General features: G+C 34.2%; 1 protein-coding gene across 6 annotated transcripts in view; it reads right to left on the bottom strand.

Annotated features, from left to right (window-relative positions):
• The window catches only part of HnRNP-K (Heterogeneous nuclear ribonucleoprotein K), a 128,461-nt gene that overhangs the window by 42,916 nt on the left and 62,114 nt on the right, over positions 1-23,431 (bottom strand). For 5 of the 6 annotated variants that reach the window (XM_023161471.2, XM_023161470.2, XM_023161472.2 and 2 more), the window contains 3 exons: positions 19,784-19,840; positions 17,767-17,810; positions 10,033-10,105 (listed from right to left, as the gene is read on the bottom strand). In XM_023161471.2, the coding sequence (XP_023017239.1) occupies positions 10,033-10,105; positions 17,767-17,810; positions 19,784-19,840 (174 nt within the window). The remainder of the gene's footprint in view (positions 1-10,032; positions 10,106-17,766; positions 17,811-19,783; positions 19,841-23,431) is intronic. The other variant, XM_074179792.1, reaches the window with a different exon arrangement.

Raw genomic sequence — 23,431 nt, 5'->3', positions numbered from 1 at the left:
AATGTAATTTTTCATGATAAACACTCCCCTTTTATCGCCAGTGGGGGAGCCCCAGTTGGAATATTGGTGATTTTTATATGTAAACGTGTCCCTTTTATCCCCAGGAGGCGCCACAGTTGAAACATTTGAAAACCATTTTTTATTACACACCTAAAACATAAAGCGAACCTACATACAAAATTCCAGCCTGCGAAAATATAGAGGTACGAAGAAAACGTAATGAAAAATTTTGGAATATTGGTAATTTTCATATGTAAAAGCATCCCTTTTATCCCCAGGGGGAGCCACGGTTGGAATATTTGAATATCATTTCTTATTACACACCTACAACATAAAGCGAACCTACATACAAAATTTCAGCATCCGAAAATATAGAGGTACGAAGAAACAGCGATGAAAAGGTATTGGAATATTGGTAATTTTCATACGTGAAAGCGCCCCTTTCATCCCCAGAGTCCGCCACAGTTGGAATATTTGAAAACCATTTTTTATTACACACTTACAACATAAAGCGAACCTACATACAAAATTTCAGCCTCCGAAAAAATAGAGGTACGAAGACACAGTGAAAAAATCCTTTCTTAGTGCGTATCTAACACCAAAGAAGCACCTATATACCAAATTTTAGCTTCCTAGGACTTACCAGTACGAAGAAACAGATGAATGAATGAATGTTAAGTGAGAGACTTTCGCATTTATAAGTATAGATGAAAATGAGCTTTGCATATTAGAGAATATTGAGAGAGAATAAAATGACAATATTATAGCGCACTAATACAATCTTAAATTTACGGAAATACTTCAAAAGCTTCTCCACGGATCACTGAAAACAGCCCTCAATTGGTTCTCAAAGAAAATAGAAATATCCCCATTTCAACAACACACTGACTTATGCAAAAACGGAATTCCTCAGCAAATCCAAACAAGATTAATGTAGTGCTAATGCAAAGCTAAGGTCCCATTTGAATTAATTTGAAAGGCACAGTTCGAATTTCCTTCGAAAGGGTCGTCAAGACGACCGATGAACGTTTCAGTAAACTCGGCTTCGTAATGAAAATTGAGCGGGGCGGCGGCGGCTGAAAATTGGAAAACTGAAATTGGTACACGAGAGATGTTAACGGGGTGAATTCTCACCTTTCGGGCTGTATATTGAAACCTTTGAATTGTTAAGGAGTTGCTATAGCGATGTTGGTTCGGCGAGATGGAAAGAATCTCGATATGATTTTAACAGCATCGCTCGAGAAACTGAAATAAGCAAGACGTTGTTCGAAATGATAGGATATTGCAATCAAATTCCAAACAACTTTACAGACTACTTTTATTTTTGTAAAATATCAGGGAGAGAAATAAGAATCTATCTGTCACATTTTTCTTGGTAGTGCATATTTTTTCGCATATTATTGAATGCTTCCTCGCTAGTTCTGTAGCCAAAAATAATCTGGAACATGTGCTGAAGTAGTCGAAAAACAATAATCTGAATTTAAATACATCAAAGACTAATGCAATGTTAATTACTCTGCATGGGCATAATCTAAGCAGACTTTTTGATGGTACCCCCAGTGAAATAGAAATGTCAACATCGGTTAAAATGCTGGGTATAACTTTTGACGCAAACTTAATCTGGACCCCACATATTGACAATCTATGAACAAAACTGAGAAAATCATGCTACTCTTTGAGGTTTATGGCAAATTATTGTAGTGAAGAGATGCTGCTGATCCTGTATCGTGCTAATTTTCATTCCTACCTGAAATATGGCATTTTAAACTGGGGAAATTGCTGCTCTGTAAATAGAGTGTTTACTCTACATATGCAATACGAATATTGGCAAAACTAAGCTCTAGAAATTCGTGCAGACATTTTTTAAAAAAATTAAACATTTTAACAGTGGCAGGACCTATATCCTAGAAGCCTGTGTACACGTTTTCAAATAAAGATCTAGCAATATGGCTGAACGTTTACATAAATATAACACTAGAGGAAAACAGTTGCTACTACCAGTACGCCATCGTACTGCCCTCTTTCACAAAAGTTATGAAGTGAAAGGGTGCAAAATTTTTAATACTTCACCCGAGACTGTGAAAAACTGTAAAATCATATATGTGTTTAAAAAAATGACAAAACAATTCATATTACAAAATTGTTACATTTTTGAAGAATTCTTCAACTAGAATCTAAAGTTTTTTTTTAAATCTGTGTGACTGTTTATAAATCATTTATTTGTTACTTATTGTATATATACAGCTATATGTTATATACAGGGCTTTTCATGATGAGCGTTAATTAGCCGTTTCTGGGAAACTATTTAACGGATCAACCCGAAAATTTCACAGTATGCATAAATCAATATGACCTACTCGCCTAAAATATTTCAGACGAAGCGGCATTGTCGCTTCTACTATAAAGTAGCGGCTTCTTTGATTTTTCAAATGGAACACCCCGTATATGATATCATATTATGATTCATTATCACTTTGTCAACAAATTCATATACTATTTCTCTCTACCTATCTATTACCGTTTAGAAGATATAAATTAGTTTCGATATTTTTTTTTTACCAAACATGAACTTGTATAAATGCTGATAATCTTGAACTCTCTTGCACTAAAACGATCAAATTTGGAATGGAGTGGAGTGATAATATGAGGATCTTCACTCCGAGTCATATTTTTTTGTTTGCCTCATACAGGGTCTTCAAAAATCGCAGATACTTTGATCTCATGAAAAAATGAGTGGACTCAATTTTTTCAAATGGAACACCCTGTATATTTCAACATTTTTGAGCTCTACAACAAATTTTAGATTAACTTTGTTCAGATAATACTATTTCTATTTTGAACCGTTTTCGAGATAAACTGTTTCAAACTGAAACTGACGTGGTTTTCTTGCTCGTTTTTTTTGATATTCAAAATTTTTTTTATACTTCTTTCCTCTTGATCCAGTTTTTTAAGTATCTCAGATCAGTCAATTCGAAATTGGTATGTACCTACCTTAGAAAAAGTTACAATTTGTATACATTGAGGTACTGGTCTCTAACGTACAACAGTACACATTAATATTTTTCAATAGTGTGCTTTGGAAAAATAAATAAACCAATTATTTAACGTCAGACTTTCGTTGGTGGTTTTGACTGATTGTGATAGCTACCAATTATACTAGAATAATGTCTAGATTAGGTTACAGCAATGAATATTTTTTGAATTCATTAATAATTTATGGTGAGTGCAATAGAATTGCAAGTAGAACATGCCGAGTATTTCATGAAAGATATCCACAACTTCGAAGCCGAATAATAATGTGATGAATCGACTACTAAAAAACTGTAGGTTGAATGGAACCTTCCGTCCAAAAATCATTCGTAAGAATGATGAAGATGAAGAAGTGGATGATGATGACAATGGTATAACAGTTTTGGGATACTTTCATGCATTTCCAAATGCTTCTCTGCACGCGGCTGAAAGGGAGATAGGTATATCCTACGTGACAATTTGTCGAATTCTTAATAAGCATAAATGGCATCCCTATAAGTTCTACTGTGTCCAACATTTGAAAAAGACTGATTTACCTCGTAGAGTGGAATTCTTTGAATGGTTACTTGTCAAGACTCAAGAGGATGAACATTTCCTTGACAGTATCATATGAACAGATGAGGCCAAGTTCACAAAAAATGGAGTTTTCAATAGACACAACAGTCATTATTGGGCGCCAGAAAATCCCCATGTTGTCCGCCAAAGGGGTTTTCAAGAAAGATGGCAATTCAATGTATTTTGTGCCATAAAGAATGAGTCAATTTTTTATATCGAGTTTTATGATGATAATTTGAACGCATCAAAATATGAAGATTTACTGAGAAATGGAATTCAAATGATTTTAAATAATAGACCAGGAAGAGAACGTGTATGGTACCAAATGGATGGTGCTCCACCCCATAATTCTCATTCAGTCAGCGAAGCTTTAACCGAAATCTTCGAAGACAGATGGATTGGTAATAATGGACCTTTTCGTTGGCCTCCTAGAACACCAGATGGCAATCCATTAAATTATTTCGTGTGGGGTTTCATTGAAAATATGGTTTACTCTACTCAAATAACAACAATGGAAGATATGAAATCGAGAATTACAACTGCTTTCAATAGTTTGACTCCAGACTTGATCAGAAGCGCTACACATGACAATCTTTTGAAGAGATTACATGTTTGTTTAAATAGAGGTAGAGATGTGTTTGAACATATTCTGGAATACACTGACGATTAAATTAACTCATTGATTTATGGGTTTATTATTTTCAGTTCGTGTTTCAGCGTTAATAAAACTATTGTTTGAAGAGAAGTTTCATTCGATGGTTGAAGGGTATTTTAATAATTATCTTTTCATTGTATTATCTGTGACTGATTGAGAAACGTCAAACGAAATCTGTTTTACAAAAATGAGTGATGAACAAGGAAACCATGTCAATTTCCGTTTGAAACAGTTTATCTCGAAAACGGTTCAAAGTAGAAATAGTATTATCTGAACAAAGTTAATCTAAAATTGGATGTAGAGCTCAAAAATGTTGAAATATACAGGGTATTCCATTTGAAAAAATTGAGTTCCACTCATTTTTTCATGAGATCAAAGTATCTGCATTTTTTTAAGACCCTGTATGAGGCAAATGAAAATATGACTCGGGGAGTGAAGATTCTTATAGTATCACTCCACTCCATTTCAAATTTGATCGTTTTAGTGCAAGAGAGTTCAAGATTATCAGCATTTATAAAAGTTCATGTTTGGTAAAAAAAATATCGAAATTAATTTATATCTTCTAAACGGTAATAGATAGGTATAGGGAAATAGTATATGAATTTGTTGACAAAGTGATAATAAATCATAATATGATATTATATATGGGGTGTTCCATTTGAAAAATCAAAGAAGTGCTACTTTATAGTAGAAGCGACAACGCAGCTTCGTCTAAAATATTTTAGGCGTGTAGGTCATATTGACTTTTGCATACTGTGGAATTTTCAGGTTGATTTGTTGAATGGTTTGCCAGAAACTGTTAATTAACGCTCATCATGAAAAGCCCTGTATTATGTTATGCGCCCATTGACGTCTTTCACAATAATTTTGTCATAGTGTACATTTAACCCATTTGTATCATTGTGTACAACCTTATTTATTGAAATAAACTGGTATTATTATTATTAACCGATTCCTTAGGAACATTTTCACCAGGTACACCAATGGAAAAAAAATCTCCTTTTCACAAATCGACAGCTAAACCCTACTTTATCTCATTGAAAACGTCACAAATTGTTATTCTTGTTCCGTACTTTGTAGATAGTGGTTGCCACTATAGAGGAACTGCTTCTGCGGTCTGATTGCATCCTGTTTTGATTCTGGAATTGACGTTGTAGGACAAGTTTTTCGAACTTTCAAAAGTTCTGACAACTCTGGGGGCACAGTTCCTTTTGCTGTTAGCGCCAGACATGGTTAGGATTGTTAAGTAAGACCGTACGAAACGAGGGGACCATTACCGAAAGGAGTTAGTGCATACTACGAATTGCCCAAGTGACATTTTGTATTGAAATTTCTCTAAAACATTGTTGATGGAAATAATTCGCTATTTGAAAGATAATACTGGATGTAAAGTAGAAGCCGATAAAGTATCTTTTTGATTTCTGTTGTTAATGACGATGGTTCCTTATGGCAATAAACAATATGTTTATAGATGTCACCCACTTGGTGACACTTCCGAATTTTTAGGCCGAAAAAATCAACAATGACGGTTTCACTCACATGCAGCATATGTTTGAAGAGTCGAAAATGTTCATGAGCAACGAGAACAAGGCATTGATGACCTATTTTTATCATACGTGTAAAGTCCATCGTGTCAGACGAGAACGACAAAAATTGTAAAATTACCCCACCAAAAAAAATACAATATCTACACATCTCTGTTCATAAAAAAAAAAAAATAGAAAAGTTGAATTCAAAAAGTTTTAAAAAATGACATAGTCAACAGAATCTGGTCGATAAAAATATGTTTTCTGTTCATCAGATATTTTTAAGGTGAATTAGTTGGGTCAATGTTATTCGACTGAGGTTTATATTGAAAGACAGGTAATGCACAATAATGCATTTACAAGGTGGCCAAAACAATTTGATAATAATTATTCTATAACTATACTACATCTTTATATTGCGATTTGAAACATTGCTCCATTCATTTGCCTTCTTTGTTCTGTAAAAGTCTTGAACATGATAGAAGTGGGCTTCGACATTTTTTCGTTATTAGATATTAATTATTATAAAAACAAAAATCAACTTATGGTGAAATTTCAGAACTTATATTTTGAAAAACAATTAAGCCGTTTTCATTACAAAAAAATTTGTTATTATTAGCTACTCCCGTAACATAAATGATACCCCTCACATCACAGGTACATCCCTTCAAACGAATCAAATATCACTCAATTCCAATACTAACCAAAATTCTAAATCGCGTACAGTAACAAGCATATTATAATAAAGCCAAATATTGACAGGGTTTAGCATCAATTAGTGTAATATTACTAATATCGCCTCCATTACGATAATCAATATATACCTCGAACCATTGTAGTGGTAAAGTTGAGCAAACAAGATTATCGATCAAAATTGGCAAATGGAATGTTCCGGCGTATTCCTAGAGGATAGATGACTTGAATGGCAGAAGATTTATAAACATTATTTCGTATTCTCTTATAGTAGGAATAGTGCAAAACTGTAATATAATAGTTTCTGCTTTAGTTTCAAATTAATTTACATCGTAGTTGGGTAATTTTTTTTAACAGATAAATGAGAAGGCTTTTAGCATAAACAACTTGACTTTATACTTCCAGTTAGATTGTCGCAAAAACAGAGTTGCATCTTAGGGCTTCACTAATAGTCTGTTCAGTAACTAGTTTCATTTGGATACGTTTTTGTTATAAAACAAAATAATTTACCAGTTCAAGATTGGAAATATTTAATTCGGTCCTAAGAAACCCATTTCCGTCTCAAAAATTAGTCTGCTCTAACGCTGGTGTACATTTTTCAATTTTTCGTAACGACAAGGTTATCAACACTGAATAATGGAGAAAGTAATTGATCTATTCATAATTATTGTTGATAGTTTCCATTCTTTGAGATCCCTGCGCTGTATCTAGTTTTCTCCACATCTTGTGATATTCTAAATTTACTTATCAGGAAACAAATCAGTGACAAGTGTGTGTTGATACGAAGGCAGAAACAAAATACCTCTTGGACAAATAACTATACTCTGCTATTCAGATGCAAACTGGTTCAATTGGAGCCTACAATTAGTAATCTCTGCTTGAGTTATCATAATTATCAGACTTGTCGATACCTCCATCGATTGTTATCCGGGAACTAGGGCATTACAGAGGAAAACTCGAGCGTTTGATTCTCAAAATACTCATGGACAAAAAATGAACAGTGAAAAACATTTTTTTACCAATACGGACTCCTCAGATTAAAATTAATTTCTTAAGGCATATTTCAATATTCACTTCTCGTTGTTATTAATCTTAAGTGCCGTGAAAACGCTTACAGTAAAGATACATACGACATCAAATCAAAATCAGACCGATCCCAATTTCCTGCTGAGGATATTTACACAATTTTCAAGCGGATATGCAACCGCCAACTATCTATTTTATCGCTCATGCAAATATACTCCTTCCGCGGTCAATTTTACAGATGAACGGGATATGACTTACCAACATATTCAAAGTTTAGCTATAAATATTGTGTAGTGAAAATTTACTGAGGATTCAATAAGTAAAACATCCTCAAAATGAACTTAATTTAATATCTTGCTCAAAAATGGAATAAAAGCATGGAATAAACGGTTTCTTTGTGACGATAACAGAAAATACTGCAGAACCTAAAAAAGCATCAAAAAGTACTCAAATCGTTTAGCCGTATTTTGGAAATTGAACTTGTTTTGAAGATTGGCAAGGGTAGATATGCTCTAGGGCAAGGGTGGCTAACTTGATTAGACATAAGATCTGTTTACTGACGAAACCCTGTGCGATCTACCACTTACACACTTCTTGAAATCCTAAATGAAACAGCATAGTGTTTAGTACACAATCATAAAATATTTTTTATTGAACAGTCTTAGGAGTTCCTTTTCGTATCACATATGAGATTGTTTCCTTGATACTTTGGATTGGAAGTCTGAGTTGATGATGTTCAATCAACATTTATAGGTCCTATCTATATATTAGTGTGAGCATGGCGTCACAGTATCTTCCACTAGTTTAGCATAATCTGGTTTGTAGTTGGAAATTGCCAACCTTAAAGAATCCAAAGTATGAGCGTCTGTCAAGCGAGAACGGTGTTTATTTTTTGTTTGTTTCAAGTAGGAAAATGCTGACTCACATAAATATGTTGAACCAAAACACGAATGAAGTTGTTCAACACATTTCTTCAAATTTGGATATTTTTCGTTGGAAACCAATGCCCAGAAATCTTGACCTGAGGATGACCTTGCTTTTAGAAATATGTCGCCGCGCAGAGTAATAATTTCGTTTTGTAACATCATGTGCTCCATTTGAATTATATCTGCAAATTTTGTAGCCAATTCATAGATATCACTATGATCAATGGAATCATTAAATGGATAACTGATGAATTGAACCAATTTATCAATTTTTTTGAAATCACTGAAGCGAATTTCGAAGTCTGCTATCACTGCCCTAATTTCTGTCGTGTATTTCTCAGAAATGAAATTGTAGGTAGGGTGTTTTTCCATATGATCCTTGATCCAAATTGTTCAAATTTTGTCTTCTCTATGTCGACTATCATAGACGCTGTTTGACTTTGAAATGCTGCAATAGAACTCATCATTTCTGTTAATGTTTTATTCTTGCCTTGTAGATTCTGAATTAATGTACTCAGTTTTCCAGTAAAATCGGCCAAGAAAGCTAAATCACAATGCCAGTCTAAATTACGTTGCGCAGTCTGGTCTATTTATTTATATTTTTTGCCTTGCCAAGATCGACTGGACTAATGGTCGCGATCGACCGGTCGATCGCGATCGACCGGTTGGCCACCCCTGCTCTAGGGAGTCGATACAAACTTTTTTTCTTAGTCTGGTATATTTTCACACTTTGGGAAACCTGGGGCCCGATTTTCGAACGATTGCAATAGAGAGTGAAGTCAAAATGACAAAATTTAATATTCCAGGGCATATGTTGATCATTGCGAAAAGTTGAATAAGACGTCAGCTTCTATATGGAAAAGATTCTTATGATTCAGTTGTTAGTCCCCTGGCATAATTCTAATATGTGTTCAAGTGATACATCCTTCAACAAAACCGTACCTTTCTTGAAATATCCATTGGTTTATTGAAAAAAAAAACTAGGAAGTTTGCTAGAGCAATTATTTTTGTCCAGATGGTTAATTGAAGACATGCTTTGAGATCAATAAATAAATTTATTCTAAATGTTCCATGAAAAAGCGAAAATTTTAATATGATACTTTGTCTTTTCACACAAAATATAAAAACTTCATTTCAAAATATGTTTGAATGCCTTTAAATCTCTTCCAGGCATTCAATAACTACTTTTATCAATTATTTATTAGATTGACTTCATCGGCATCTAAGGAATCAAATGCTTGCAAAACAATGCATATTATGATATGATTGTTATATATTTTGTGTGAAATTTTATGAATTATACATATTTATTCAAATAATTTTTTATCTCAAATCATGTTAGTCAACAAATCAAATTCGTGATCTGAAAATTATTTATATCGTTCCCCACAGATGACACTTTTGCTTAATGCATTGTAATGACCATATCCGAGATTACAATAATAAGATCAGCAAAATTTTCTGTATTATTCAGTAACGTCTAAACATTGCACCCAAATGAACATATATTTCTACATTCCTACTCTATAATTTTGAATTTCCATCGGCCATCATTGCCCGGAAGCTCATTAAATTTACCGGCCTATATCCAAAATTAACCGGACTATAGACACTAACTCACCTCTTCCAAATTGGGAATGACGTCTCCCACGATATTGCAGACGGAATCCATATCGGAAGACAACGTTAACAGCCTGTAAACAAAATCAAGTTAATTTCGAGAAGGGAAAAAAGTTAAAATGTAGGAAAAGTCGAAGGGGGAAAGTTTTTCGGTTAGTGAGATGGTGGAAATATTGGGTGGACAATCTTCGATCGAGCCTTGAATGGGTGACGTGAAGCGGTTTAGGGGTTCATTAATTCGGTTGGGGTACATTGGGATTTTTTCTGAAGGGAGGAGGGCGTTCTAGAAGGGATGATTATGCAGAGAACGACCTTGAGTTGAGGGGAAGGAGATATCCAGTTGAAAAAAATGACCAATTTATTTCAATAAGTTGGTGGATGGGCATGACGGGGTGGAAGAGAATGTGTTCTGGTTAATCGATGTTTGGATTATTTATCATGTTTTCCGTTAGTAAACCATCCCCTAGAAAAAAAAACTGACCGATAACGCAAAAAAAGATTTCTTCAGCTCATTCATGAATTCAGTTTACCTTAATAAATTGAGTAACACATCAATTACTATTACTATTATGAACATAAACATAAATTCCTACTGTGTGGGTTTCACAGAAAAAAATTGAAAAATTATTTCAAATTGGTATGTTAAAAACATGAATATATTATTTATACTAAAATACCGCAATTTCTTTTACAATTCAATTCATTTCCTTGTTTTATTTGTGGATTGGATTGACTCACCACTATTTATTGCATGCATTAAACCATCGTACAATTAATTTTTAGTATCAATAATACATTAAAAAAATCCTTGTTTGCCATTGTCTTCATCATTAAAAAGTATTTTGAATCTGAACATGTCGAAAATATTACCAAAGCAACATAGCAAACTGGATTTCATTTTTGTGTACCAGAAATTCAGTTTTGAATCTGGGTTCGGCCTCAAACCATACTTGGTAGTTTCATAACTAGATACAAAGTGCTTCAATTCTTCTCTTGTTAATTCTTCAATAAAAAAAAACATTCAAAGACATTATTGAATCCCAAAATATGTCTATATCTGGTCATCAGTTTTATGGCTAGATTAATCTTGCCTTGGTACAAAAACTGAAGCGCCATCATAGAACTGAATAAATTTCAATAGAGATTCACTCCATAATATGTTGATTGTTGCAAATTTGAGCTTCATTTTCGAATAGCTGGGAAAAAGTAATAAGTGATTGACGACTGTGAAACATCAAGTCATCCCATTTTGAGCGCTGAAAACGCTTCATTTACAGTATTTAAAAACTTCACTAATCAAAAAATTGAATTTTCTTCTGTTACAAACATTTTTCCTACTTGAACATTTTCCCTACTTAAATACTGACACAAACCCGAAATGTCTGCACTTTCAGTTGTTTCTATACCTAGCTCTGCCAATGTACCATAAAAAAGCATTCTTGAATAATGAGCTAAGTGATTACAAGTTAGCGAAAAAAACTTATTCGGAAAAGTTTGTTAACCAACTTAAAACTTTAATGATACTGGAAAAACTCTGTCCAAATATAAAGTCTTCCTTCATTTTAATTCTCTTCTGACGACGGCTTTTCAAACTGTCAAAAAGTTTCGAAGTTATAATCAACAAATTAAAATTGAATTCACTTTCGAATTAACTGTCCCGAAAGTAAACACTTTTCGATAATCCACTGATGAACTGAAACCCCCAAGAAGTTTTCTAATTTTACTGAATATATGGATAATTATTATATAATCAACTGGGAATTTAAATAATAAATGATGTACTGATGTACCAGATATCTTCTCTCAATGAACCCATTTATTATTACATATTACATAATTATAGTGTTGTTACTATCCCTGTCATCTGTGAAACCTGTTCACCCGATTTGCAAATTGATAATTGACTATATCTTAATTTTAAGTCCAATTACTAAAAAAAGTCTTTCAGACATCCTGAAATTTTCAAAAATTAAATTTATTCGACGGAACTTGCAATGTGAACTGTGGTTATGAATTTTCTGTGATATTATAGTATAAAGAAAAAATGTGAGATCAAAGAAATAAAGAATGCAATAATATTTCAAGACATCCAACAAGACGATTTCTAATAACGTTTTCAGTCGTTTTACCTTCACGAGTTTTTAACTTATTCTTTGGTTTCGTCTTTTTTTTGAAAACCACCCACATTTGAAAAGCCTAAAGCTCAACATTTCATTTATACTAGTGGAGAAAGAGAAGAAGGACGAAAATGCTACCTTTCAAACACATACATGACTACAACAAATTGTATCATATATTCAAATGTGGGAATATGTAATAAAAAATAGATAGCTAATCTGATCAAAGCAACCTATAACAAATATTCAGACAATTATTGTAATTTTCACCGAACTCTTACCCAACACAACTTAATTCTGTACCACATACGCGTTTTTATCGACCTTCTTTGGTCATTTGAATCTTCAACAATCTGATAAATATGAAATTGCAATACAGAAATTCTGTAGAGTGGGTAAACTTTTTGAAGCAGTGGAAAAGTGAATTTCCATAGATTTTCCAAGGATGTAAACTATTTTTCAAAAGGTTTCATTCTGAATTTCTTGCATAATTTACACATACCATGAAATTATGCAACAACAAAAATTAATTGGCGCTGCGGGGTGACTTCATTGATTCCAGTGGCGCATTTGCTTTTTCAGCTACAGGAAAACCCGGAATAACCTGCAGCGCCACATCATCTGAAGATCTTGATCTGCCAATGTCCTGCCTGCAATGTTGAAGACATCGCCAGAACACTAATATTGCCAAACTTAACCAGTACGTCTTTAACCAATGCGTAATAATAACCAGATTCAATGCCAGAACCACAGTGAACAATGACAATGGCTGTGACTGTGGAGTATGATTATAAATGTGTACAGGAATGGATTATATTATGGATTATCTGGGATTTATTCAGCACCATTCACAAACATGGCGGCCAAATTTTTTACGTTTCGAAATCCTTGTTATAAATTAACGTTGGACTTCAACAGAATTAATCTTAATATTCGACGAGTCGACTATAATTCTGCGAATTCATTATCCTAAACAGTCCAAACTAGATCAACTAACGATAATTAATTACCGCAACTTCCACATTCACTCGTCGCACGGCTACCGTGTTCAGAATTGCAATCCCCACAAAATTAATACACCTGAGAAACGTGCCCCATTAGTCACGTGGAGTAGTCACACACAGTACGAAAACTGAATAATTGAAATTTTCTGGAACGGCAAACAGCGAGTTTCCAGACACTTGTACGGCGATATATACGCGTTGTACAACAGGGTTGCAATACCAAAAACGCAAAGCATGCTTTTCCAGTTCAGAAAAGATTAATGGAGGACGCCCGTGACAATTTACTGGGATAGTACACTTTCCCTGGTCTCGCAGTTGTGACAAAAGACTCTTTATTTTCAACAAAATGAGACACATCCAACTTTGTATAAGAAAAGTGTGTCGGGATTTATGTGAATTCCTGTCTCGTTGAAGTACACCATTCTAGTCATATTAACAATGGTTCCCTTAGACAACAAAATCACTCGTATATAATGTTACGAGTATGATTTTTTTTTTATATTTCGTTGTTGATTTTGATATAGCGACTATACTCAAGTTTTACCCATATAAACTCTACCTTTTGTATCTGACTCTTGATGTGAAACATCTATAGCCGCACGTAAAACCGATTGCTGGCTGGGGACGCACGCCGTGGCGACGGGTCGTCACGCGCAAGCAACTGTGCGATTCTCTTCCCACTGATTCGGCCTTACGCTATGTTTCTTGTCACACTGAGCTCGGATACCTATAGTGTATACAGTTGTATTTACTACAGTATATGTTCTACTAAATAAATAATTTTTTAAATAAATAAAATAGGTCTTGACAGTAATGATTTAGAAAGTGAGCATCGTTAAGTTTCTTCAGTGGTCTATTGCAATAACTAGTTAAGTATATTAAAGCCACAATAAAATTTTAACATATGTATTTCAGCTAAATATTTTTTATAAATATTTCTGTACCCAACAATCATCACAGGGGTCACAAAATATTATCAACCTTGAGTTTCACATCTGCCAGGCGTCCCGTGATGGCTTACAATTTTTTCAATCAATGGAAGAAAATAGGACAGGCCTTAGGAAAGAGAGTGGAAGATACTATTTTCATGATAATGATGAGGACGTTTCATTCGAAAACAATACTAAACAATCATATAGATTTTTGAATTTCTTTGCCATGATCCAATTTTTTCTCATGAATTTTTTTCGGCATACTTGATAAATACATTTTGATGTTCCGAAACTTAATTTCTCTTTCTTGAATTTTTGAAGTTCAACCATAAATTGTACGCATATAAAATATTTTACCCATTAGTGAAATATTTTTATACATTTATGAAAAGTGTATGAGCAAAAAGAAACCTTTTTTTCATTTTCAATTACCGATTATTTTTGTAAAACAATTACGATAGATATTCTAGAATCTACAAAAGTTCTATTTTACTGTGTACATAAGTGTCTGTTAGTAATCAGAATATTTAGTAACCTGCAAAGGAAGATTAGCACAGTTACCTAAAAATTGCTGAAGCTAATGAATGTAGATGAGGACAATTCATAAAAATCATTCATCAACTGAACTCAAAGAATATGGAAGGTATAAAATATATGGATGCTAAAAAAAGTGGTAAATATATAAATCAATAACGTTCTTTCAATTCAGTTCTGACATTTAATATTTATCAAGGTATCTGTGACATGACGTGATATGGGAGTTCAGAATGCCACCTAGCGGACATATCCGGCGTAAAACTGGTTGCACCACTCATTCCAGCAGAGGTAATCGGGGACCCAAATCGATATTTCAGACTTTAGCAATAACATTCCTTCAAAAGGTTTTGCTGTAGTAACTTTCATACTTAAGGTATTTGTTGTAGCTATGAAACATGATTCTGGGGTATATTTGCCATGTTCCACTATTTCGTTGATTCAAATCTTTAGTCTCACTGCAACTACTATTATTAAAAGTTATTTTTTTATTGATTTTTCAAAGTCATCAATCATAGGGACATATGCCTTTATAATTTATCCGCTACTTGGCGAGCCTTTATTCTATGTAATGGAATTTTGGAACGGAAAAATAATATTGACGATGCGGGAAACATTTTTGAAAACATACATGAGTAGTATACGAGTATTTTGAAGTGACAGACAAATACGATATTACAAAATATTCACCCAAATACGTAAAACAGAAAGCGTCATCAAGTGTATTTAATTAGCAGTGAATATGCAACAACAGAGGGTAACAACTGGTTCAAGAAAACAACAATTTATATTTCACATATTGCGCTGGTAGAATATGGAACCTCAGTTATTTATAACGAGTTTTGACGTTCGAACAAGTTGCATGGTTTTGAAGTACGTAGAATGGCTTTCAATTGGATTTTAACATCAAATTTTTAAGACCTTGTGACTTCTTTCATATGAGTTATCAACTTTTTGTTTTGCCCAGTTGGTTAAGATATTCAAGAGTAACAAACGGAAGTGTTGCTCATAAAGCAATAACTCATAAAACAAATGAAACAATGGAACTCATCGCACTGCAATTATACTTATAGTTGAGTCAGCAAAAAATACACATGCGTCATCAATTTGTGCATTCGATAAGTCACGAAACCTAAGCTTTCGAAGTAGTTTTTTTATTTCTGAAATTTACTAATAGTGAAATTTCTCAACACTTCTTTTTTCATGTTCTTCAAAAGGAGGCTATATAAAAATATGTGTTTTATCGCATGTTATATGATGATGCTTGTGTATTCTTTCGTTGGCCCAATTGTATTCTTATCGCTTTTTACATCTTCATAAATACTTTCATTAGAGTAAGAGCCATTGTACCCGAATGGAAAAATGCAAATAAACATTGTTTTCAGAAAGTAGTTTCTGAAAATGTTTTAAGCAGAGCTCACTTTCAACTGTACCAGTCTGTTATCCAGATATAACCCAGCATAGCACTGTATTTTGTCGAAATATTAAAGGAATAAATATAATGCTCGTTCACGCTCATCAGAAACAAGCAGGGTGGGTATCATATAATATTGGCAAAATGACTGACATAAATGATGGAAAGCTGCGGCCTCAGATCTGAACCTAGAGGTTCTCTTATCTCATTGGGTGTTTTCTTCCTTCATCAATACCTAATGAACATTATGGCTAACCCTACAGTTTTTCAAGTTATGATAGGGAAATGAAACCACAATGAAACGAAGTATTTGATCTCGATCTACGTCTCAAAAGTTGCTAGTCCATTTTTTGAGAAAAATTGATTTTTGATCCTAATTTTGACATTCGTTTACTATACAGTTGTCATCACTTTAGAGATATTCAATTTTATAGTATGTTTTTTAATGCTGCTACGGCTGGGGACATCCAAACTGTAAAACATCACAATAACTTTCAAGTTCCCTATAACGAAGAATACATACAGCATGTCGTCGAACTTCAAATGGTGGAACACAATACGAGGATGGTCTGAAAAGTTTTCGATCCAACGAATATACAAGACATTTTCACAGTTTCTCATCTCTGTAACCCCGTCCATGAATACCCCGTGTATTACTCGGGGTATTCATCTGCAAAATAATTTTTCACGAAGGTGATTGCCTCATTTGACAAAAATTTCTGTCCTCTGAGCGCAACTTTTGAATGAAGGAACATAAAGACGTCGTTTAGGGCTAGATCTGGTGAGTAAGGCGGATGGTCAAGCAGTTCAAACCGTAATTCGTGGATTTTCGCCATTGCAACCGCTGAGGAGTGAAACGGTGCGTTGTATTTGTGAAACGATTTTCTTTTTCTGCAAGTTCTGCCTTCAGCTTGTCAAGTAATGATGCGTAATATGCTCCTGTGATGGTTTTTTCTTTGTGAAGATAATCGATTGAAATAACTCCATCACTTTCTCAGCAGAAAAAACAGTTTTTGCTTTTTTGGAAGCCAGTTCCTCCTTTCGAAGTCCACTGTTTGGATTGTATTTTTGTTTCGAGCGATAATGGTGTATCCAAGTTTCATCTACAGTAATTAATCGGCGCCAAAACTCGGATTTATTGCGCATAAACTGCGTCAACAGAGCGTTGGAAATGTTCATTCGAACACGTTTCTAGTCTAACGTGAGCAAACGCGGCACCCATCGCGCGGACAGCTTTCTCGTGCCAAAATGTTGATTTAGTTTGTGACAAACAAGTTGCGACATGTTCATGACCTCTGCTATCTCTCTCACTCCAATTTGATAGTCGTCTAGTACCATTTGGTGAACTTTGGCGAAGTTTTCGTCGGTAGTTGCAGTTTTTGGATGTCCCCAACGTTCATAGCATCCCATTTAAAGACAGCTCGATACTCTATTTTGTCCATTTTCATAAAAACAATCACATCAACTCACTCAAACGACTGTTACATAACAACTGGGCGTCCAAAATGGCTGAGTAACTGTCAATAGATGAACAACGAAATTCACTAGCTTTTATTTACGAGTGCTGCATGTTGAGGTCGAAAACTTTTCAGACCGCCTCCGTATTACAATTGAAAACACAAATAAAAAAAGTACGGAGAATACTGGAACAAATTATATACATATTCAGTCATAGGTGCAACCAGGGCCGGGGTGAGCACAACTAAAAAAAGAGATTTTTATTAAAATGTTTACCGTTCAGGGCCTGGGCAATCAGGGACAGTAATGGAGGCTTTGTACTGTTGTTGGCAGATGTATGTTGGCATGGCATGGCAACGCAAATGACATGGCGGGCATTGATGGCAGGTGGCAGAATCGGGTGGGCACAGGGTGGTGGCACGACCGGGGGACAGAAGACAATTAGTTAATATATTTATCGTGGCTGTGGTCACTTGAGTGCTCGGGCTGGGAATGGCCGAAACGTTGATTCTCAGTCATACATAAATGTCGCACGAATTAACTGATACACAAGGCTTTGTTCTACATGTCATGTTCACGAACAATTTTAGTAAAAATCGTCATTACTTGATTTATGCATATATAAGATTTATTGGCATCCAAATGATTGAATATGGAATTTTAATATTTCACTAATCACAAACTAATTAAATCACAACACTTAGCAACTAACGCTAAATTTATTTCCACTATTTGAATTTCTTGTTTAGCCGCTCGATTCACTTTCTGAACTGCCCTCTTGGGTCAGGAAGCCGGGCCTATGTTATGTAACTGTTCTTTCTAGAAATATGTAGTCGGTTCGGTACTCGACTAGAGTTTTACCGACGATTGCCGATTGCATTCTTTCGGGGTGACATCATGTGTTTGTGTCATGATTCGGCCGGGGTATTGGTCAAGGGCGGCTTCAGATTCGTTACAATATACATAGTTAAATAAAAATGTATTAAATTATCGACTAATATCAGATAGTGATATGAAAAGAACTTTTCAGTGAACTTGATTATTATCACGAGATTATTTTATTTTTTTAGAAAGAGATATCACCATTTTGCTTCGAAATTCCATTTGTTTGAGTTTTCAATCCAACCCTGTCCAATAAAGCAACTTTAGGTAGACTTTTTTATGTTTGTAATAACTCCACCCATATGAACTAACATTCAATTCATATTCTACGTCGCGAGATTTTCTACATACACAGGATTCCCTTATAAATACGACGATTTATGTACGACTGAGAGACCTCGAGAAAACCATTCCATGGAAGCACTGAATTCAAAGCTGAAGACTAAACTTCGGAATGAGTGACTGACTATCTCAAAGTCTTCTACACTCTCGTGGTCATGGTTCTGTAAAATTGAGTAAGCCTGTCGAGAAAGAGGGGCTTACCTATTAGTAACTAAAACAAAAATTCAGATATCTGTTGAAAAAAAAAGTGCAGAGTCAACAAAAACAAATTTCAAAAATATAAATAACAAAAATGTTTTCTTCATGTCATTAAATTTTGATCTAGAGAAAAATGAATAATGAACACAACTCTATTGGATAAAAAAAATTAAGTAATGGATAAATCTTTCGTTAATTAAATTTGTCTATCAATTATAATCAATTAATAACCAATTATCGATCATTAATTTATGATAATTGAGAGAACTCGAAATTGTATTTATTATTATTAATTTCAGTACATAAAATATATAAAAAAATACTCTGCAACACAAAAACTATTCGAAAAGAGAAGAAAAATATAATAGAAATGAAATAAAAATATCCAACATGTAACAGTACAGACAAACGGTTCGAATATTATCATCCCCCTATACAAAATCCAACTCTCGGTATATAAGGAATCTGACATAGGCAATTTTCACGAGGAGGTGGTGTGTGGCATACTGAAGCAAGAGAGCAGAAGTTATTTTATAAACACTAGTAGATAATATACGGCCAGGACGATTTGAATAAAAACCACCTTGTTACACGGATACCAATCCATTGTGTTAGGGGGACCCCCGAGAGAAAAATAACTAGTTTATTGAAATAAGCTGTGCTGTCAATGTTATAATGTTACAGAGTTTTTCAAAGCTATTATGATCCATTAAATAACGTAATCCCAAAAAAGTAATCATTTATAAAAAAATGAAATCACAAATACAATTATCCAATGGACCAATGACGCAAATATTTTATCCAACCAAAACTGAGATAAAATATGCCTCAAATAACCTTAAAAGTATATTATTCAATTGTAAATACTGACCTGACTCCTCAACTTGGTAATGTTCGAACCTCCCTTACCGATAATAGAACCGGCAACCTGAGAACAGAAAATTAAAACATAAACAGAAAGAAAATAATACCAGAGCATGGTTAAGTTTGGAAGGTGAAAACGAAAAAATTAAGAAGGCACTGACAATTTTTTTAACACAGAATTTTGCGATACCTTTTCACACCAAAAAGCACTTTCTCCGTTTTACACGATGTCATTTTATTCACCAATCGATTTTTTCACTCAACTTCCCTAATATTTCAGCTTCTACCTGAGTTCAACTCATCACCGTCGATTTTATTTCAGAAATTCATTTTTTCAGAGTTTTATCATTGTGATTTCATGTCGAAATTTTGGATTTTCACATTTTTAATGACCCTTCTTGCCTTCACACGATGATTTTTCAAGATAAATTGATACTTTGTAAACCAAACACAAGAGAAATTATTTAGAAAATTAAAACGGAATGGGAATTATATTACATATTATATATACACTGTGTCCGTAAAGTATGGAACAAATTCATTTTTAGCTAAACAGGTCATTTTAAGAAATAATCCTGAAACACGTCGATTTTTATGTTAATTTACCGTATTTTAAAATAATAATCTAATATACAGGGTGAATTACGTTCGAGTAATGACGTCACCGTCATTTTTTTTAAAAGGAACACCCCCATTTTGTCTCAATTTTCGGATTACTCTAGCTGAGCTGATTCCAAAAATGTATCACATGTTGATTCCAATTGGTACAGGGTGGACAAAAATACAGTAGTTGTGTGTGTGCTAATAAAGTAACGCGTAACATTCTTTATTAGGTAAATTAACAATATCATCAAAAATTATTGTCTAGCGGCAATTGGTTTAAATGTAACACCCCGTAGTTTGCTACATGTTTAGAGTAATAAAAATGAGCTGTTTCCAAACATGTTTGGTACTTGTGGTCTAGCAGACAGAATATGAAAAAAATTATTTCTTATGTACATTTATAAAAAACATAGTCTTCTAGTTTTTTGTGAAATATCATTATTTGTTTAGTAATTTATTGATGTTCAGTGACAGTTTAGTACTACAATATTTTTGGTATTCGTGAATATTCGAATGATTGCTTAGATTTAATTGGAAGTAGAAATGGAGTTAAGTGTAAAAAAAAGAATTGAAATACTTATGATGATTGGGTATGGAGACAGATCGCGAACTCAGATGGAAGTGTGCAATTTGTTTAATGATAAATATCCAGAAAGACCTATAACGCGTTCAACAGTCAGTAAGCTGGAAACGAAATTTCGAGAAACTGATACGGTTGCAAATGTACGCAAATCAGGTCGTCCCCCTGCAAATACTGATACAGCATTAGATGTTTTACTGAGTTTTGAAGAAGATGCGCACACTTCTGTTCGTAAAGTTAGTCGCGAAATCGGTGTTGGCAAAACAACGGTACACAAACTATTGAAGCTTGAAAAATGGCATCCTTATAAAATCAAACTACTGTATTGTTGTCCACCCTGTACCAATTGGAATCAACATGTGATACATTTTTGGAATCAGCTCAGCTAGAGTAATCCGAAAATTGAGACAAAATGGGGGTGTTCCATTTAAAAAAAATGACGGTGACGTCATTACTCGAACGTAATTCACCCTGTATATTAGATTATTATTTCAAAATTCGGTAAATTAACATCAAAAATCGACGTGTTTCAGGATTATTTCTTGAAATGACCTTAGCTAGAAATGAATTTGTTCCATACTTTACGGACACAGTGTATAGAAAAACAAATATCCATTTTGATCATCTGATTATTATTTATATAAATGATGAGTGATGCAAATGAAATGAAAAATAACTATTTGAGTTTTCTGATTAATATAGATAACAACTATTTACATATGGAAAATAATTCAGGAAACGAAAAACTGAATTATATTTATATTTTGGAGAAGTTTGAACACATAGGTAAAAACAAACAAAAAATTAAAAATCTACTACTTGCTAATCAAGATTCCCGACCTTAGCACAAACTCTACTTTTATTACTTAATTCAGTTACATCTAATGAAGTTATCAATTGTGTTCAGTACCAAATTAATGAAGTGGACGATATAATTTTTATTCTTGAGCAAACAAGTGAAACAAGTTACATAATTATAAATGCATTTTTCCAGAAGTTTACAAAAATATTTTAAAGCTCTTCAATCACAAACTTCAACACCAAATTTTTCCATCAACATCTAATCCGTCACGTTCAAGAGCTTTGGTCAATACGTAGCGATTTTCCATGAAATGGCTCGCATAAAGTACCGAACTCGGCTCTAACTTTTGCGATTGTTATAATTTACAATGTGTTGAATGTTGGCCTTCGAATGGGAAACTTTAGTCGATAATTTGAATTTGTGTGACAAGCGTCCCGATCGTAACTTTGTTAGTAAACTTCTCTCCGGCTAGCGCGTGAAACAATGAATCGCAGATAAAGCCGCTCTTATACTGATTATTGTTCCGAGTTATTCGATAATCGGGTGGCATTTGTTGATGCCACCTTCGATAAGAACACAAATTGATTGTTCTTTTGTATGAGAAGTTGGTGATTTGATTGGGTAGTTGAAGACTGTGTAATTTTAAATTACGGATTCTCCGACTATTCACTAATCCTCAAGTTACGGTAATAAGGGTGTTTTTTATAGAGGTATAAAACTTTGAAATGTAATAAAACAAAGATGAATTTTCAAATTTACATGAAATTTACTTAATTCGAAGGATAATCCTGTGGTATTATAATTTAAATATGACTTCTGGCATATGACCGCCACGACTGGCTCGGACATAGTCTAATCTGGAAGTCCAATTTTCGATGACTTTTTACAACTTTTTTAGCCGTATATTGCCAATAACGCGGCGAATGGTGTCCTGCAAGTGGTCAATCGTTTCGGGCTTATCGGCGTAGACTAGCGACTTGACATATCTCCACAGAAAACAGTCTAGCGGCGTTAAATCGCACGATCTTGGGGGCTCATTCACGGGTCCGATACGTGCAACTATGCGGTACCAAACGTCCCCTTCAATAAATCAGTTGTGGTACGAGCTGTGTGACATGTTGCGCCGTCCTGCTGAAACCGTAGCTCCTGCACATCATGCTTGTTCAGTTGATGAACGAAAAAGTTAGCAATCATGGCTCTATAGCGGTCACCATTGACTGTAACGTTCTCATCAGCACCATTTTTAAAGAAGTACGGACCAATGATTCCACCAGCCCATAAAGCATACCAAACAGTTAGTTTTTCTGGATGAAACGGTGTCTCAACATACACTTGAGTATCATCATAACTCCAAATACGGAAGTTTGTTTATTAACGTATCCATTCAAACAAAAGTGAACTCCATCGCTGAACAAAATTCGCTTATGAAAATCGGGATCAACGGTATTCTTGTTTTGGGCCCATTCACCGAATCTACGCCTTGTTAGGTAATCGTGTGGCTTCAATTCTTAAACGAGCTGGATTCTGTAAGCACGTAAACCTTGCAGTGTAAGGCTTATTGAATTGAGACCTCAAAGAAATGAGCGGATCAATATTTTTACAGACAGCAAGAGCGCACTATGGGCTCTGACAAACCCGAAGGTGACATCAAAACTGGTCTGGGAATGCCA

This window comes from Leptinotarsa decemlineata, unplaced genomic scaffold, assembly GCF_025532065.1.
Source record: "Leptinotarsa decemlineata unplaced genomic scaffold, Ldec_3_MD MMD2_tig00026282_RagTag_RagTag, whole genome shotgun sequence".
NCBI lineage: Eukaryota > Metazoa > Arthropoda > Insecta > Coleoptera > Chrysomelidae > Leptinotarsa > Leptinotarsa decemlineata.
Note: the sequence above shows the minus strand (reverse complement) of the source record. Positions and strands in the feature narration are given on the sequence as shown.